General features: G+C 46.0%; 2 protein-coding genes across 3 annotated transcripts; one reads left to right on the top strand and one right to left on the bottom strand.

Moving 5' to 3' along the window:
- The first annotated feature begins 1,779 nt into the window (after window positions 1–1,779).
- Window positions 1,780–6,571, top strand: gyg1a (glycogenin 1a). 2 transcript variants are annotated; one of them, XM_062469156.1, is made up of 7 exons: window positions 1,780–1,919; window positions 2,761–2,896; window positions 2,984–3,158; window positions 3,290–3,452; window positions 4,170–4,296; window positions 4,813–5,038; window positions 5,338–6,571. In XM_062469156.1, the coding sequence occupies exons 1-7, from the start codon at window positions 1,913–1,915 to the stop codon at window positions 5,503–5,505; spliced, it is 1,002 nt and encodes a 333-aa protein (XP_062325140.1). In that variant the 5' UTR covers window positions 1,780–1,912; the 3' UTR covers window positions 5,506–6,571. The 2 variants fall into 2 exon arrangements, with proteins under 2 accessions (XP_062325140.1, XP_062325141.1); XM_062469157.1 differs by lacking the exon at window positions 1,780–1,919 and adding an exon at window positions 2,201–2,223.
- A 531-nt stretch (window positions 6,572–7,102) lies between these two features.
- hltf (helicase-like transcription factor) lies at window positions 7,103–19,043 on the bottom strand. The gene is made up of 24 exons (XM_062468783.1): window positions 18,922–19,043; window positions 17,706–17,909; window positions 17,214–17,380; window positions 16,944–17,071; window positions 15,051–15,142; window positions 14,573–14,644; window positions 14,207–14,398; window positions 13,619–13,693; window positions 13,470–13,527; window positions 13,009–13,081; window positions 12,858–12,931; window positions 12,740–12,781; window positions 12,471–12,571; window positions 11,569–11,712; window positions 11,185–11,317; window positions 10,885–11,020; window positions 10,342–10,521; window positions 10,121–10,236; window positions 9,231–9,412; window positions 8,840–8,962; window positions 8,661–8,773; window positions 8,150–8,330; window positions 7,952–8,032; window positions 7,103–7,709 (listed from the first exon to the last, which is right to left on the bottom strand). Exons 2-24 carry the CDS (start codon window positions 17,895–17,897, stop codon window positions 7,563–7,565), a joined length of 2,802 nt encoding a protein of 933 aa, XP_062324767.1. The 5' UTR covers window positions 17,898–17,909; window positions 18,922–19,043; the 3' UTR covers window positions 7,103–7,562.
- Window positions 19,044–19,184: the final 141 nt, after the last annotated feature.

Here is a 19,184-nt window from a genome sequence, read left to right as displayed (position 1 = left end):
AATGTATGCCACTTTCTCTGCTACCAGCAGATTTACCTAGCACTGTGTGGTGTGGAATTATCTAGCGACTTTAAGGTGACTTTTAAACAAGCATACTTTAGGATATTAGAGAAAATAATTCATAAGTTGTCTTTACCTGTCATCTATAGTTTCATTTTAAGGATCAACGTGTTCTCAAAAGGTTATACAGTAGATTAATTTTTGCTCAATTCAAGTATTATTTTACTAGTTGCTCCGATTTATGTAGAAAGAGAGTGGAGAAGTAAGTAGCTTACCGTCACTCACAGGCTGGCTGAGAACACCTCGGCTCCAGGGCTGGTCAAGGGGGTAGCAGGAGGGCTGGACCCAGCAAAGAGACCTGTTAGCTGGGCATCAGGCCCAGTGTTGTCACCTTGTCCCCTTTCCTCCTTCTATCTCCTACAGATCTCTTTCCACCTGTTCCCTCTCTTGTTCACTTCTCCTGAAGCTCACACACACTCCTCAAACCCACATACTGGATCACAAACTCTCTTCAGCTGCCTTCACAAACTGTAATGACACACAGACTCCTATAAGCCACTGTTTATGCCCCCCTGCAGTGTGTCCATTTGTATGTTCAGGTCTACATCTTTCCCTCAACACAGCTCTCTCTCTTTGACACCTGATCAGTCTAGTTTCACTCCCAGGGCTCTCTGGGCCTCTCCAGTTACCCTCTGACCCCAACTACAGGTCTGGGATCGGTGATCTTTCTGCGGGCCACACTGTGACAGAGGAGGATTTGGCTGCATAGACTGAATCTGGAACAGTAGCTGAGGTCACCACAAATGCTGGCCTGAGACTGTTCTCATAGCCTCCTTCATTATTCACACACACACACACACACACACACACACACACACACACACACACACACACACACACACACACACACACACACACACACAAATACATTCATAATGATCTACTGTTTAATTTCGGCCTACCTTGAAACAAGCAATGCTTTATGATGGTAGCACAACCCCTCTGATCCATTCATTAATACTGTGAGAGATTTAAGACTGTGATTGAGAAAGTGGGGAGGGGCATTCAGCAGACCCTTGAAAACAAGGTTAGAGGAGGAGGGAAGGGAAAAAGGGGGAGGCACAGGGAAAATTAGAAAAAGAGAAAAATAGGTGAAGCATGGAACACATGGAAGCGTGCATAACTCCAACGTTTCTAAATATGTCACACTATTACTATAGGTCATGTGGTTTTCACATTTCACACATTTTACAAATTTCACTTGACATTTCCTCGATGGTCATTATCTTCACTGCGTCCTTGGGCTGAGGTAGATTTGAGCAAGGCACAAGGCACACTACACTCACATCACCATAAGGAGCCACCTAAGACTATTTTCTGCTGGTTTACAACACAGAGGTCTGTAATGCTGTGCTGATCCTTTGCTTCCCAGCCCTGACCTGAGGCTACCACTGCCTATACTGACATGATGAAACTCGGAGCACTGATTTGGAACTCAAACAAACAAAACAAAAAAGTATTTGTGTTTCAACACCCATCCATTTCATTTGTTGTTGTTTTTTGTTGTTTTTTTACTTTTCAAGCAAAGATTTTGATAAAACTATAAATAACTTGACATGACAAAGGATTACATATAATGCTAATGCCATACTGTATAAATGCAGTCAAAAACAGTAACGCTAGTGTATTGTGACCGTGGTCCCCCACGTGCACATTTAATTAGAGAGAAAGAAAAGGGGGGCGGGGCGGTAGGGCTGAATAAAGGGGGAGTGTATCTGTCGCCGATCACATGATCCAGAATATATGTCAGGGACTACATTCTGTTCTTGTTTGCTAGTTGCCTACTAGTTTAGCACGCTCCTACATCTGCACTTGCTGCTTCAACCTCCTTAACACAGACCGAACACGGACCATGGCTGGTAAGCCAGGCAGACACACACTGCGAGTTTATGACGCCCTATTCACCGCTTCAAAATCATTCCAATCTTTTGGCCTCGCACGCTTTCCGCGAAACGTGTCTTGGATAATGCAATATTATGATTTTTTATGGCGCCGATTATTTAACAGTTAACAGACGCCCTGCGATAAAAAATGTTTAGACACCTATTAGGGACTATGCAGAAAGGAACGTCGTGTTCTCTCTTTTGATGGAGTCGCTGCATCAGGTCTGTGCGTTACGTGCGTCAGATGGCCTAGTGGCTCGGAGGTTATTATAGCATGCATGTGAGCTATAAAATGGTTTAATGTCTAGTTGGTTTCAAGTGTGTGCAGTAAGCTCGGCCGTGGATTGTATAAAAAAAATGGTATGTTGGTAATGTTGACTAGCCTACTGCAGTTACTGAACCTCAAGTTCGTAAATCCTCATGATGATGGTGTCCAAACGATTCCCGTGGCAGGTTGATTAATTCCCCCCCAAAAGAAAAAACACAAAACAAAATGCAACTATTCACGTGGCATGTTAATTGGCGGTTCCAGTGGATGACGTGATGGTTGGGCTACCTGTCCATTTCCTCAACTGTGGTCGTGGGTTGAATGAGTTTGGTAGGAGTAAAGGCATGAAAGTAATGTAAGTCGCTCTGGATAAGGGCGTCTGATAAAATGACTAAATTAATTAAAGTCAGACTGTGTTAGGATAGGGGAGGTGTTGGCTTAATTTAGATTTATAGGGTCCCCCAGCTTGTATATCTGCATATAGGCTGGTGGGGTATTTGCTGTTAATGTGAAGTCAATTAGCATTGACTGTTTTTTGTCTCCATTCAGGCGAGGCATTCGTGACGCTGGCCACCAACGACAACTATGCCAAAGGTGCAATGGTTCTTGGCAGGTCACTGCGCAACCACAACACAACCAAGAAGCTGGTTGCCCTGATAGGACTACAAGTAGCAGAGCCCTGCCGGTAACACACCAACACCTTAGTCATAATCCAATCCACAACCTACCCACTTATGCCAACTGTCCAGGTAACGTGTGTGTGTGTGTGTAGCACTGTGCTGAGTTCGCTCTATGACGAGGTGTGTGTGGTGGACATTCTGGATTCGGGCGATGCCGCTCACCTGGCCATGATGAAGAGGCCTGACCTGGGTGTGACCTTCACCAAGCTGCACTGCTGGACCCTGACGCGCTACAGCAAGTGTGTGTTCATGGATGCTGACACTATGGTGAGTACACACTGCAGCAAGTGTCTGTGTTATTATTGTAACTAAAACAATAACCAAAAGGAACATGGAAAATTAGGTTTCACGTCTCTTACGTGAGCACTCATGCATGTTTGGTTTGTTTGGGCCCTCAGGTGTTGTCGAACATTGATGAGCTGTTTGATAGGGAGGAACTGTCGGCAGCGCCTGACCCTGGTTGGCCGGACTGCTTCAACTCCGGAGTGTTTGTGTTTAAACCGTCCAATGAAACCTACAACAAGCTACTCGCCCTCTGCACGGAGACCGGCAGCTTTGACGGTGAGTGGTGTCACACTGTCCTCCTTCTCCTCTCCCGTCCCTTCTCCTTGGCTGCAGCCAGTATCACAGCAATGTTTTGAGAGGCACTTAATGGTTGCTGTAGGGTCGTCTGCAAAGGGTTCCCAAATGGAATTCTGTGGCCCCCCCCACCCCCACCAAACCAGGCTTGGTGGCAAGCCTGGGTTGCTGATTCACTTCTGCGATCTCCTCACAGAAAACCATGCCTTACCTCGTTCTCTGGTCTACTCCACTCCTCTCCTTCTCTTCTTTCCCTCCTACTCCTCCTATACTTTTCTCTGGTTCTCTCCTCTTCCTCCTTTTCTCCTACTCTCCTTCACTCCTCCAGGGGCCCTAAAGCTGGTCCCATAAGGCTGAACTTGAGATGTTGTCATGGAAGGGTCCAGGTCTTGATATCTCCTCCACTCCTGCCCTGAGATACAAGGCCAGGTTAGGGGGGGGCGGGGGCGTTCTTATCTCAACTCTCTGCTTACCCCTGCCCTTTGAGCTGTTGTGCGTAGAGGCCTGTGTACTTGTGCAACGGTGCCCTATATATTGAGTGCTTGTGCCATGCGATGTGAACTATGCTGCTATGGAGTGCCCCCCCCCCCCACTAACGGGGGCAGTTTGTTTAGTTAAACAATTTAGCTGCCCTGCAAAGTCTGCTGCAATAAGTTTCTGTGCGTTTGTTAGATGGTCTGCGACTGTTTGTGTGTCCAGGTGGAGACCAGGGGGTTCTCAACAGCTACTTCAACACCTGGGCGACAGCAGACATCTCCAAACACCTTCCGTTCATCTACAACCTCAGCAGCATCGCCATTTACTCCTATCTACCGGCCTTCAAACAGTCAGTGCACACACACCTTTTCCAGTCATAACAAGGGCCCTATTGAGCTTCTCAGTGATTATTGTTATTTTTATATATATTTTATATTTAAATAGTTGTATTCTTAGATTGTTTAGTTCTTAGAAATATTTAAACTTTTGTACTTTTACTTAATTTAAGATTCGTATATGTTTAGTGTTTTGCACCTCCCTGCCACAGTAAATTCCGTGTTTGTATAACATACATGGCGAATAAATCTGAATCAGATTCTGATGAGAACTATTGGTGTAGAACACGCTTGAATACTTTCAGTGAGAAGTAAGAACCAAGGTCAATTGGGGGGGGGGGGGGGGGGGTTGGGGTTGAGTTACAGAGCAGCAGCGGCTGGGTCAGAAGTGCTGCTACCGGAGAACAGACTGTCAACCCCAAAATAGAGCAGCTACGCTGAGCCTTATTTACTCTTGCCAATACTAGCCCAGTGCTATGCACACAGGTAACCATATGCTAAAACGCTGATTGTCAACCATGTGTGTACAGGTACGGGCGTGACGCCAAGGTGGTCCACTTTCTGGGGAAAATGAAGCCGTGGAACTACTCATACAACCCCCAGAGTGGCCAGGTCAAAGGTCATTCTCTGCCCTCTGACCTCCGCCAGGTGCACCCTGATTACCTGACCTTGTGGTGGGAACTTTATACCAACTATGTGCTGCCTGCGCTACGACAGGCCTATGGCCAAACTGCCTTCAATACCGGCTGCGTTGAGGTAGGCGTGTGTGTACGTCGCAGATAACGCCATATAGCGTAACACGGAAGTTTTAGTCGGTGTAACTTCCGAAATTGCTCACTTGTCTGCAGAACAGGAGGTTGCTAAGCAGCAGGGTTGTGAAACTATCCGTGGTTGGCCAACTACCTGAGGGCTCGTTTGGTATACCTTACTTTCTGGAGGGAGGGCTAATCGAGGTTTTGGAAATGACTTTCATCCACCCAAGGGACAACCCATTAATACCGGTCTTCTCCCACTTCTTCCCTCTCTTGTGCCCTCTCCCCCCAACCATCCTTCAGGAGGAGGTGTCAGTGGCAGCGGGGGAGCTTTCGGCTCCTGCTCCCCCTCATCCCCCCCAAGTCTCATCTGAGGAGAGGAAGCAGAGATGGGAGGCAGGCCAGGCTGACTACATGGGCGCAGACTCATTTGACAACATTGAGCGCAAACTGGACTCCTTCCTCAAGTAGAAGAAGTCGGGGGCGGGGCAGCAGATGGAGAGAGCACCAATCCAAGGCCAGAGACAGCTTAGCGAGGGGTGGGATCTACAGTCTCTCGACCCAATCAGAAGAGGGAACAGAAATGGGTTGTGTATTACATTGCCGCAGTGCATCCTGGACCTTAACGCTGTTTCTTGTATGTGTGTATGCATGTGTGGCCGAGAATGTCACTGGTCCAAACCTCCGTCTTAAGCCCTACAGCATCTGCAGGTCTGACTGAAGCAGTCTAGCTGGCTTTTAGCGAGTCTTCCTGTGAATAACCTCAACTTCCACATTTACCACCCCCCAATAACCCTAAAAGTGTTCGACGTGCTCACAGGTCCAGCCACTGTGATTATGCTGCTCATTGACCTGTCACCTGTCTCACCACCACTGTTACTCCAGTGTTCACCTGTCTCACCACCACTGTTACTCCAGTGTTCACCTGTCTCATCACCTTTGTGACCCAGATACCGTGGCAGACAATGTATCCATGTTCTAATATTAAGGAAAGCACCTGCGTGGGTCAGCGAGTTTCAGTCCAAGCTTGGATGAATTGTTCTGCTGGTATGAGCTAATTTAATATGTATGTTTGTGATTCATTTCCTAGCAAATTGTACTGTAAAAAATTTGTTTGTGTAATTGTGTTCCAGCATGTAAATTTGTGTGCACTGAAAGCCCATTAACTGTCCTGACTTTTTCCCCCACTTGCTGTGACAAGCTCTTTTTTAGAGATCAGTTGCCTTACCTTCATTGTTTACAGAACCTCCCTCGCCTCCAACAATAAATGCCAATCTCTTCTGAAGCTCACCCTACCCTTAGCTGTCGAACCCTGCCCCTGTGCTCCACTCAGCCTGTCCCAGTGCCACGACTCTGAGGTTGGTTTCCCTCTGAGGGTTGAAGTGTTGACTGAAGGGTTAAAAGCCATCAGACAAAGGTAACGGGGAGCGGCAGAGTTGTTGGAGACCTTTAGTCTCAGAACATAGGGTGCCTCACACCTCTGAAGATGTGACTTCCCAGCAGGTCTTCTGTAAAAACTAATAAAATACTAAAGAGACACCAGCTGTCCTGCTATTTTTGACATTCTTTGTCCTCTTGTAATAGATGGGATGTGTGAAACACAGGTACATGTGTAGATTTGCCAATCTCCAGTCTAAAGAACCATACCCGTCATATCCTGTATGGTCACGTGGTCAGATACTCCTGTGTATGATATGTTCAGATTCACCTGTAAACTCACGGTACATATAGTTGTTCAGCTCTCTAAAACTCCTGTAGATTAGGGGGTGACCATATGTCCTTTCTCAATACCTTTTAAAAAAAGCATCTGGCCAGGATTTCTAAATTTGCTAAATAGTCTGGTTTTTGGCTTTAGTTGCATGAAATGCATCTGGTCTAATACTGTGATTAAGTATTACAGACAATAGGCATCTTTTTGGAAAACCTTAATATGGCCACCCAACTGGAGATGGACACACACGGGATAATCTTTTCAATCCAGATGGAATGGCATGTTTTTCCCCTGCGTCAAGAATTCAGACACTGGTTTGTAACAAGTTTTATTTCCACTGGAATAGCGGACCAAGAGTGACCACCAGGCCCACATGTAGACATGTCAGGGAGCTGTGTTCACAACATGCTTAACACACAGATTACACATTTGTGCATTTGACCAGACACTTCCAAAACAGAAACAGGAAATACTTTAACAGCAAACTCAAATTCAGAACAAAAGACCCAATTAAGCAATGCGCAAATCAACATTCTTCAAGGGAATGATAGCTTCCTGGCCTTCACTGTGATCTGAAGTGACACCGCTAGCATGAACACATTGTGCAAACCAGGGGCTGAACAGGATGACCCCCAGATTCCTATCACAGCAGAGAACTCCTTTGAAACTCGTCGAAATGTTGACAAACTGGGTGCTTCACAGAAAACGAGTCTGGGATCTCAGAAAACGACGGGCCTGCAGACTTGACTGTCCAACCATTGGTACTAACCAGCGTCCACTCAGATCCGAGGGAGCTGATTGGTGGAAAGCGGCGTGGCTACAGTTCCATCAGGGCTCTGATGTGGTCGATGCGAGACGTCTTGCTGTCAGCTGGCTTCTCGGAGCCAAAGGTCTTCTCCACCAGATCCTTCTTCCGCCTCTGGATTTCCACCATGTTCTCCTCCACAGAGTTCCTTACTATGAACTGATCACACGCAAAAAGAAAACCACGGTCAAATGCGAGAAAACGTACCTTCAGTTCACATACAGAGATTCATAATCGCAACTCAACAATATTGATTTCATATTTATTTCATCATGAATGTCTTTTTGGTGAAGTCTGTATTTCTTTCAAGGTAACACTAAGGAGAATGATCCAGTGTAATCTGAGGATTGCTGTATCCCATAGTTACTGTACCATCAACATCCATTCGTCAGTGCTCCTACCTTAGTGACGGTCACGTCTCTCTTCTGACCTAGACGGTAACAGCGGTCCACACACTGATCCTCGGCTGCAGGGTTCCACGCCTAACATACACACAAACACACTCTTTGTTTGTGCACGTATGTGTATATTTTTCTTGTCTCCATGTTTGTGTGTGTATGCTTGCTTGTGTGTGTGTGAGTGGTCACACAACGACTCACTGGGTCCATCATGAAGACCTGGGAGGCGGCGGTCAGGTTAAGTCCCACCCCACCGGCTTTGAGTGACAGAAGCATGACCAATGGACTGTCAGGGGCGGAGCTCTGGAACTCCTGGATGACCTGGGCCCTCCTCTTCTGGCTCAGGGAGCCGTCCAGACGTACGTAGCTGAAGCCATGCTCCCTGGACAGAGGAAGAGAGGGATACTGAGACCGTGAGAGAAGGCGTCCATCTTTTCTGGCCTTACACAAAAAAAGGTTAATCAATGCAATTACATGACAGAACACAGACAACTGTGTGAGACAGACGGATGGACTGCCAGGAGAGAGAGAGAGAACATGGAGAACCAGAAAGACAGAAGAGAGAGAAAGAAACATAGAGATATATACTTTGAGAGAGAGAAGGGAGAACCAGAGAGACGACGAGAGGAGTGGAGATAGAAAGAGAGACAGGGAGAGAGTAATAGACAGATACACATTGACAGAGACAGAGAGATAGTGTGTAATGTGTCACCTAAGTGGGACCTCCAGCAGGTTGAGGAAGCATGTGAACTGGGAGACCACCAGACTCTTGATGCTGCTGTCTGACTCGCGCAGAGCAAGCAGGTTGGACATCAGCGCCTCCACCTGGACACACACAGGCCATTTTGGATCTCTTCTTTGAAGTGCACGTGTGTGCGTGTGTGATCATACCTTAGTGCTGCTCCTCCAGGCATGTGGCTTGGGCGAGTTATCCTCCTCTAGCTCCTCAGGGACAAACTCCACCAGCTCACTGCTCCTAATCTGACCTCGACATAGAGGACAACAAGCCTGTTCCTACACACACACACCCACACACAGGGAGAAAGACACAGAAAGAGATGTAAAAGGCCCATCCTGATATATCCAAAACAGGTTCAGATTCTGAGGAAATGATGATGCTGAAACTACTCCGCAGACATTACTTTGTGTGAGTTTGTGTGTGTGTGTTAGTGTGTGTTCTTGAGTATGTGAATGTGCATGTATGAATGTGTTTGGGTGTTAGCGTGTGCTCGTGAGTATGTGTGTGTCAACGTGTGTACGAACGTGTGTGTGCGTAGCATACCTGCTCACTGGAGATGACCTGGGCAATGCAGGCTCTACAGTACACGTGGGCACAGTGCGTGATGACGGGCAGACGCACCGAGTCCAGACACACGGGACACTCCTCGTCAGAGCCGCTGGCCAGAACCAGCCGCAGCCTCTGGACCAGACGCTCTCTGAGCTCTGCAGGGGTCGCAGCCAGGCCTGGAGACAGGAGAGGGGGAGAGGAACAGGAGAGGAGAGGGGGAGAGGAGCAGGAGAGGAGAGGGGGAGAAGAGGAGAAGAGAGAGGAGAAGAGGAGAAAAAGAGGAGGCGGAGAAGAGAAAGAAGAGGAGAAGAGAGGAGAGGGGGAGAAGAGAGAGGAAAGGAGGAGAAGAGAGAGGAGAGGAGAAGAGAGGAGAGGGGGAGAAGAGAGAGGAGAGGACAGGAGGAGAGGGGGAGAAGAGAGAGGAGAGGAGGAGGGGGGAGAAGAGAGAGGAGGACAGGAGGAGAGGAGAAGAAGAGATGAGAGGAGAAGAAGAGGAAAAGAAGAGGAGAATAAGAGGAGGAGGAGAGGAGAAGAAGAGGAGGAGGAGAGGAGAAGAAGAGGAGGAGGAGAGGGCGTGAACTGAAGAAGGACTGATTGAAGTGCTTTGTTTATCTGACGCACAGTACAACACAAGGTCATTCCGAACAATTACATTCTCAAGGCATGGCAAGAAAAGATATGTAATAGGTATACATGGGGGGGGGGGGTGATGGAGGGATGGAAAAAGAGACGGATAGAGGGAGGAAGGGAGAGTGGGAGGGAGTGAGGAAAAGAAAGATGGTGAGGGGAGGGATGAAGGGTGAGAGACAAATAAGAGTAGAGGGAGAGTGACATTATGAGAGAAAGCGTCACAACGGTGAAAACTGAGTGTGTGTGTGTGCTACCGTTGTCTGAGGAGGTCTTGGGCAGTAGATCACAGTGACAGCAGTGTTGGCGAAGTCTAACCAGAATGGCCAGCACGTCAGCATAGTTCTTCAAAACTGTCCCGTCTGCTACATACCTACACACACACATACGATAAGCATTGAAACACAAACAACACAAAAACACACTCAAACAAATCCCACTCAGAAAATGTAAGGAACCTTTTAACACACAGCTGTACCTGCTGATGGTAGTCCTTCCCTGCGTCCGAGCCAGCTCGTACTCCTCCCTCTCTCTCTGGGAGAGTGTGACGTACTCCACACACACCTTCTTCTGGGGCAGGACCACCAGGGGGCGCCCTGCCACCTCACTGTTCTTGGTGCGACGCAGAGTTATGCACTTCACCAGGGTCTGCAGGTTCCTGCATATACAGACCAGTTCACAGTATGGTGAAAAGTCCAGTATAGGATAGTCCAGTAGAGAAGAGTATTGTCCACTATGGTATGGCCCAGTAGAATAGACTATTGTCCACTATAGTATAATCCAGTATAGTCCAGTAGAGTAGAGTATTGTCCACTATAGTATAGTCCAGTAGAGTAGAGTATAGTCCAGTGTAGTATAGTATTGTCCACTATAGTATAGTCCAATAGTCCAGTAGAGTAGAGTAGAGTCCAGTATTGTATAGTCCAGTATAGTATAGTCCAGTAGAGTATAGTCCAGTAAAGTAGAGTCCAAGAGAGTATAGTCCAGTATAGTGAGGAAGTATAAGGTGGTGCAGACTCACACCAGGCCCTCCTGGTCTCCCTGGGTGACAGGTCTCTGGATCACTCTGGTCCACCACTCCTTCACATCAAACGGCTTCAGACGCAAGAACGCCAGCAGCATCCACAGGTCCTTCACACTGTTCTGAATAGGAGTGCCTGGACACACACACAAATGTTATGGACTATCCACTGTGTCTGTGTGTTTGTTCATGTGTTTGAGAAATTGTGTCCTGAGCTAGAGTATAGTAGTGCGTATCTGACTGTGTGTGTGTGCGTGCGCGTGTGTATGTATGTGTGTGTATGTATGTATGTGTGTGTACCTGAGAGTATCCAGCGTCGGTGAGCGTTCAAGGCCAGGACAGCCTTGCTCTGCTGGGCATTGGGGTTCCTTATGACATGGCCCTCATCTAGGACCACCCTGAGCCAATTGACTACATGGAGGGGACTGGTACCCTGGGAGAGGGAGGGAGAGAGCAATGGACCGAGATAGAAAGGGAGCAGATATATAGAAAGAAGATATAGAACAGGAGATAGAGAGATAGGGAGAAGAGAGAGAAGGAGGAGGGGAAAGAGAAAGAGAGATAGACGGATAGACAGACATACAGATATAGATCAAGCACAGGAATAATAATGTGTGTAATTATAATAACTGTGTGCAACCAGTAACGTGTTGATCCGACTCGTCCTATCCACTGTCCACTCACCCCATGGTCAGCTGACAGCACGTTGTACGTGGTCAGCACCACATCCTGTGCAGACAGGAAGCTTGTGTCCCTGCTGCGCTCTGAGCCATAGTACAGATACACGCGCGGCTCCACGTCCCCACGCACATGTTGCTCAAACTGGTCCTGAACACATTGGGTTGAACCATCACATTACTATGTGATACGCAATTTTTGTAGGAGAGAGGCTTCTCTCCTTCCGAGGTCAAGACGTCAAGCTGCGTAATCCACCCTGTATGCATTTAGACAAAGGTCCCAATGGTAAGAGGAACAGGCTTCACTAAGTTACAATAGTGACAGTTATACCCTTTTAAGGACAAACTTGCTGTTGTGTCCTCTAAGGAAATGCTCTGTGGAAACTATATTTGTACTTATCTATTGTATATAAGGCCGTTTGTAACCCATGACCTGCATTCATCTGACCACTCTGCTTTAAATGGTTACATGATTTGGCGTCATTCTAATAAACAAAGTCAACCCTTTTTAATTGTTGTGCATCTTTCCGGCCACCGACTGACATCATCCTATCGATATGCATGCATTAGAGAGTGTGTGTACATTACTATGCCTGCATTAGAGCATGTGTGAGTTACTGTGCATGCATTAGTGTGTGTGTACGTTACTGTGCATGCATTAGAGTGTGTATGTTACTATGCATGCATACAATAAGCCATGAGTTGTTTGTATCTGTACGTGTTAGCACAGTGTGCGTTTGTGTGTGTATACAGATGCAGCGCATGTGTATTTATAATACATTTGCAGTGTGTGTGTGTGTGTGTGTGTTTGTATGTATGTATACATGTGCAGTGTGTGTGTAGATACAGTACATAAGCAGCGTGTGTGTGTTTATAAATGTAGCAGTGTGAGTGTGTGTGTGTCCTGACCAGCCAGTTACTAAGAACAGACAGCGGGCAGATGATAAGAGTGGCTCTGGCTCCCGAGTTCTCGGTACCATCCATCACAGGCAGATGGACACTGGATACCCCTACACACACACACACACACACACACACACACACACACACACACACACACACACACACACACACACACACACACACACACACAGAGAGAGAGTTGCATGGGATATATCACAGAGCACAGTCAAGTGTTGGAATTAACAGTTTCTATAAAACACACACAGTTGTATTACCTTTCTTCGACTGCGAGGCTGTGCCCCGTCCTTTTGATTTGGCTAGATGAGGAAAGGTACAGCATTAATGTAGAATGTCACAGACATTGTACACACACACACAGCAGTGACAGACTACCTTTCTTTTGCAGTGGGGGCGCCTCCAACTCCTTCATAAAATCAATTGATTCCCAACACACCGTCTTCTGTTGACTGGAACAAAAAGACAAAGTATTTGTATCTGCCTTTAAAGTGATACAAAAATCAAAACCAATCAATACCACTGTTACCTGTCAGAGCGAGGGTTCACTGATGAACCAGACCCTTCTTTGTGAGCCCCTTCTCCACTCTTTGGAGCACACTCTGGAACACACAGACATTGTCTCACACGTAGAAGCGTGTACACAGACACACTCACACAAAACACCTACACATCCATTACAAGTACACAAATACACACACTAAAGGCCCTTGCACACTGAGTGCGAAATTTTCATATGCGTTTTTTCGCAATCGTCAGCCTAAAAGTTCGGTGGCTCTGAATTGCCCAAAAAAACTATAAAAATGCTGGCTATTGATGAAAAAAACACAGAAAATCTAACCCGATCCTAACTTTTTTTTGATGGACGAAAGTTTCGGAGGCAGTGTGTAAGCGCGATTGACATAACGTGAGGTCGTATTTTTTTTTTAACGTGTGAACATTATGGACACGAATTTCGGACTCAGTGTGCAAGGGCCTTAAGAAGATTACTTTCTGGTTTGGGGCTCTTCTCTGTGATGCCAGGTTTGGAGTCACTGGAGTACTTCCGCTACAGAGAAACACACACGTTCACACACCTTCGAGAATATTCCAGAACATTCAGACGGAAAGATGAAACCAAAGACGATCAGTATACTTACACATCTGCCCAGGGGCAGAGGTTTCCCATGGTGAAAGTTGGAGAGGATCAGAGCAATGGTGGTCAGAGTCTTTCCCTGAAGGCCAATCCCACACAGCCGTCAAAAATGTCAGTGAGGATGTAATAATAATAATCCAACTTTCTTTTCTATAGTGCCTTTTCATCTCAAGTTGCAAGTTCCATCTCAAAGAGCTTTATAAAATAAATAAAAATATGAATAAATATAAAGGATGCAAAACATGCATTAACAATAATACAATCAAATCATATGATAATCACAGAAAAGCAATTAAAAAAAAGTTAATTTTCAGAGAAGAAAAAAAAAAAACTTTTCAGTTTCAGCATGCCTGACCTCAGAGGGAATAGGTTTGGAGCAAAAGATGCAGCTTTGTGTGTCTAGGGTTAGCCAGGGTTTTACAAGCAGCATTATTGAGATTTTGAGTAATATGTCTACCGTGTGTGAGAAAGAAATACTGGATACAAAGTCTGGTGTGTGTGTGTGTTCATGCAGACACATGTTTGGGGAGGAGGAGGATGTTGTGTTTGAAAGACACTGTTGACAGTTGGTGTTTATGTGTGTGCGTCTCACCAGCCCCATGTCATCTGCCAGGATGCCTCCCCTGGTCCTCTGGGGTCTCTCTCTGACGGAGAAGCAGGTGAGGGTGTTGAAGAAAAGGCCTCCCCTCTCCTCCCAGAAGGGGGGCAAGGCGGAGTTGTTCTCACACGCACACATCCAGGCTAGAGCTTGCTTCTGGTGGGGCAGTAGAGGAGTGCACACGGCCTACGGAGAGAGGGAGCGCAGGGAGTTTGTAACCGTGCGCGCATGCCAAACCACACGCTCAGCCCCCTTCTCACACGCTTGTGCACGGGCATAGGTACGAGGGCAGTCTCACTGCTTTATTTTTAACGCTAACGTGGAAGCAACTAAAACGCATACACGATTACACACACTTACATCAGCAGCTTCTATCTCTCCATTCTTGACCTCCATCAGGTCCTCAAAGAGACTGTCAAATGCGTTCTTCAGCTGGAGGTGGAGAAGTATTGTTAGCAGAGGTCATATCCGTCACATTAACGTTGGGGTACATGTATGATCCTACAGTATGTCAGTGTGTATGTACAAAAGGTTGTTTTATATACTGTATGTGAGTATTTACGATGGTATAGTGAAGTGCCTTGCCCAAGGACACAACGTAATTTGGCATGGCCGGGAATCGAACTGGCAACCTTCAGATTACTAGCCCGATTCCCTAACCGCTCAGCCACCTGACTCCCATTTCTGTCTCTACATGGTCGGGCCTACATGGTCGCCGCCCCCTGCACCCCCGCCCCTCAAAGCTGTAAACCTAGGGGAAACACTGTGTATGATGATGATATAGGTCAGTGCGTATGTACGAGGATACAGTTTCGTATACTGTATGTTAGTGTGTTACCTCTTTAGCAGTCAGAGGGATAGCTGTGGACTTCCTGGCTGGACCATAGAGTCCCTGACTGCTATTGCCTGGTACCATGATTCTTTTGGAGTCTTAGACACGCACATGGCACACACACACACATATATACACAAACAGTGGAAGGTGTGATTTCTGTGTCCCTTGTGGGGGGCTGCATAGTAAGATGGTTTGTATGTACAGTTAGGTCCATAAATATTTGGACATTGACACAATTTTCATCATATTGGCTCTGTATACCACCACAATGGATTTGAAATGAAACAATCAAGATGTGCTTTAAGTGCAGACTTTCAGCTTTAATTTCAGGGTATTTACATCCAAATCAGGTGAACGGTGTAGGAATTACAATACATTTTATATGTGGCCCCCCCCTTTTTAAGGGACCAAAAGTAATTGGACAATTGGCTGCTCAGCTGTTCCATGGCCAGGTGTATGTTATTCCCTCATGGGAGTTCGTTATTTCATTGACAAGGAGCAGATAAAAGGTCTAGAGTTCATTTCAAGTATGGTATTTGTGTTTGGAATCTGTTGCTGTCAACTCTCAATATGAAGTCCAAAGAGCTGTCACCATCAGTGAAGCAAGCCATCGTTAGGCTGAAAAATCAAAACAAACCTATCAGAGAGATAGCAAAAACATTAGGTGTGGCCAAATCAACTGTTTGGTACATTCTTAAGAAGAAAGAACGCACTGGTGAGCTCAGCAACACCAAAAGACCCGGAAGACCACGGAAAACAACTGTGGTGGATGACAGAAGAATTCTTTCCCTGGTGAAGAAAAACCCCTTCACAACAGTTGGCCAGATCAAGAACACTCTCCAGGAGGTAGGCGTATCTGTGTCAAAGTCAAAAATTAAGAGAAGACTTCACCAGAGTAAATACAGAGGGTTCACCACAAGATGTAAACCATTGGTGAGTCTCAAAAACAGGAAGACCAGATTAGAGTTTGCCAAAAAACATCTAAAAGAGCCTGTACAGTTCTGGAACAACATCCTATGGACAGATGAGACCAAGATCAACTTGTACCTGAATGATGGGAAGAGAAGAGTATGGAGAAGGGAAAGAACTGCTCATGATCCAAAGCATGCCACCTCATCAGTGAAGCATGGTGGAGGTAGTGTTATGGCGTGGGCATGTATGGCTGCCAATGGAACTGGTTCCCTTGTATTTATCGACGATGTGACTGCTGACAAAAGCAGTAGGATGAATTCTGAAGTGTTTCTGGCAATATTATCTGCTCAGATTCAGCCAAATGCTTCAGAACTCATAGGACGGCGCTTCACAGTGCAGATGGACAATGACCCGAAGCATACTGCGAAAGCAACCAAATAGTTTTTTAAGGCAAAGAAGTGGAATGTTCTGCAATGGCCAAGTCAATCACCTGACCTAAATCCAATTGAGCATGCATTTCACTTGCTAAAGACAAAACTGAAGGGAAAATGCCCCAAGAACAAGCAGGAACTGAAGACAGTTGCAGTAGAGGCCTGGCAGAGCATCACCAGGGACGAAACCCAGTGTCTGGTGATGTCTATGGGTTCCAGACTTCAGGCTGTCATTGACTGCAAAGGATTTGCAACCAAGTATTAAAAGTGACAATTAGATTTATGATTATGTTAGTTTGTCCAATTATTTTTGGTCCCTTAAAAAGGGGGGGGGGGGCACATATAAAATGTGTTGTAATTCCTATACCGTTCACCTGATTTGGATGTAAATACCCTGAAATTAAAGCTGAAAGTCTGCACTTAAAGCACATCTTGATTGTTTCATTTCAAATCCATTGTGGTGGTATACAGAGCCAAAATGATGAAAATTGTGTCAATGTCCAAATATTTATGGACCTAACTGTATGTGAGAAGGTGTCCTTTGTGCGGGTACCTGGGGGCCCCAGTTTGTATCTATGTCGTCCCAGCTGTCCTACAACTTGGTCTTTACTCTCTTCCTTTCCCCAGAAGGACAGCAGCACTGGCATGGTGAACGCATTATTCATCCCTGACGGCACCATCCTGTCAGAGCACACAAGCACGTGAAGCCCTCAGACAGACTGGCACACACACACAGCACGGCTTCACAGCTGGATCCCTAGACCCCTTCACAAGTGCATGACAGCCATCAATCTTGGATCTCCTCGCACAGATCTCCACTCACCCTTCTACTTTGGCCAAGTTGTTGTCCATGATGGTGGCCATGGCTGCGGCCAGCTCTCTCTTGATGTGGCCCACCTGGCTGCCGTACACATTGACCACCATCACAGCATTGCGGTCGTACTGATTCTGAGGCTGGCGCACCAGGGACACCATCTCCCCTGCGTTCACCTAAGAGGGTAAGCACAAGACACATCCTGCACAAATCTTCACAGGTATACAGTACACTGACATGCTAGAAATGTCATGCCAGTGTAGAATATAACCAAACTAAACAGACCACATCAGTGTAGAGTATATCCATATTTTAATTCCAATAATGGTAGGAATACACACTACACTCTGTGTTCTATGCCCGTGTAGTTAACATACCATCCTATACATGTGTTATACACATCCTTATGACACCATACTAAATATACCAAGCCAGTGTACTATACATCCAGACTATAAATGTATTATAAGGGGTGTGCATAGTAAATTCATAGATACATACCACGCCAGTGTAGTACTTCAGCCCCACCACATTGCCCCGTAGGGTCCCAAACAGCACACTGCCATCGGCATCTGCCTCGTCTGCCGCCGCCGTGCTGAGTGCCTGGGACAAGGTCTCTGTCTCCGAGCGGTCCCCGAACAGGTCCACGGAGCTCTGATCAGTCCAACCAAACCTCCGCCCGACAAACTGCATGGTTTCTTTCGACTGCCAGGGTAGTGCAAGACACGCACCGTCCACACAAACATGTCAGATACCAGCCCTTCATACATGTCAGATCTGCTCCTGTAAAAATGACTGATTCAACTGTCAGCCTCCAACAGGAGAGTTAACTAGTTTTCCCGTTGATATGTCTACCGTCCGCTTTTCTCAGTCTGATAAAGGGCAGTATATCACACATTATTGCATCAGGACATCAACATGTTTCTTAACAAAAGCAACATCCAGTGTCAATACGTCTGAACAAAATCAATCCCTGTATCTTATCAAGACTTTATCTTACCTAGTGAGCATTCTAGTCATACTTCAGTGTTACTAAATGCATTTGGTCAGATTGTCATTTAACAGTGTTTAGTCATTCCTCAATACTTTTTGATTGAAGTTCCGTATATGTTTATTGTTTGCACCTTCCTGCCACAGTAAATTCCGTGTTTGTGTAAACCTACATGGCGAATAAAACCAAATTCTGATTGATTCTGAATGGGCATATGAATGTAGGCTATATGACGATGTGAACCCTACTGTGACATTGGTGAGCCAGGATAAACATCAATACAGACCCAATTCACACAGATTGTGTGAGGGTCTGTGGGGGGGGGGGGGGGGGGGTCTGATTGGCTTTTTACTCTGTAACTCCTGAGCCCTGTATTGAAGAATGTATATTATTGGTAATCATCTCAGTTAGCTAGCTAACGTTGTTATCAAAGCTATTACGGCTAGTAAATCGATGACAGCGTTATCGACTGCCATATCCATGCTAGTTCTAAAACTGAAAAAGGGCTGTAAGTAAACGTACTTTACCTATAAATACCATAAAGCGGTACAAAGTGGAGAAAAGTACACGAAAATAGGCACAAATGAGTGTTTTATGAGAAAACAGTTAGCTCTAAGAGTTTGAGTAACTAAAATCCGGCAACGGATAGAAATCAAACCTTGAAAAGAAAAAAGGACCAAAACAGAAAGTTAATTTACTATCTGTCCAACCTTCTATGAGTATTACCTTTGGCGACAAAAGATTTGCTCTGAATGTTCTGCTACACAGTACTCTGGACAATGCACGTTGGTAATGCTGGGCGCCGTTCCTTCATCTACAAGGTATTCGCTAACCAATGAGCGATTAGGTCATTGGTCGTTTCCTCTCTGGCTTTTATTCAAATGTATTGTGTAATATGTTTACTCATTTTGAATTGCCTTTGTTTTGATGTACTTGTCACACTTCCATGTGAAAAGTTTGCATGAATAAAGATATATATAAAAACAAAA

The sequence above is a fragment of the Osmerus eperlanus genome, chromosome 9, assembly GCF_963692335.1.
Source record: "Osmerus eperlanus chromosome 9, fOsmEpe2.1, whole genome shotgun sequence".
NCBI classification, from domain to species: domain Eukaryota; kingdom Metazoa; phylum Chordata; class Actinopteri; order Osmeriformes; family Osmeridae; genus Osmerus; species Osmerus eperlanus.
Note: the sequence above shows the minus strand (reverse complement) of the source record. Positions and strands in the feature narration are given on the sequence as shown.

Coding starts and splice junctions, on each gene's coding strand:
- gyg1a (XM_062469156.1), top strand. Junction 2,897..2,983: donor CAAGTAGCAGAGCCCTGCCG/GTAACACACCAA, acceptor GTGTGTGTGTAG/CACTGTGCTGAGTTCGCTCT. Junction 5,039..5,337: donor TCAATACCGGCTGCGTTGAG/GTAGGCGTGTGT, acceptor ACCATCCTTCAG/GAGGAGGTGTCAGTGGCAGC.
- hltf (XM_062468783.1), bottom strand. CDS start 17,897: ATGCAGTTTGTCGGGCGGAGGTTTGGTTGGACTGATCAGAGCTCCGTG. Junction 11,318..11,568: donor TGCTGTCAGCTGACCATGGG/GTGAGTGGACAG, acceptor TCCCTCTCCCAG/GGTACCAGTCCCCTCCATGT. Junction 11,021..11,184: donor CCGACGCTGGATACTCTCAG/GTACACACACAT, acceptor GTGTGTGTCCAG/GCACTCCTATTCAGAACAGT.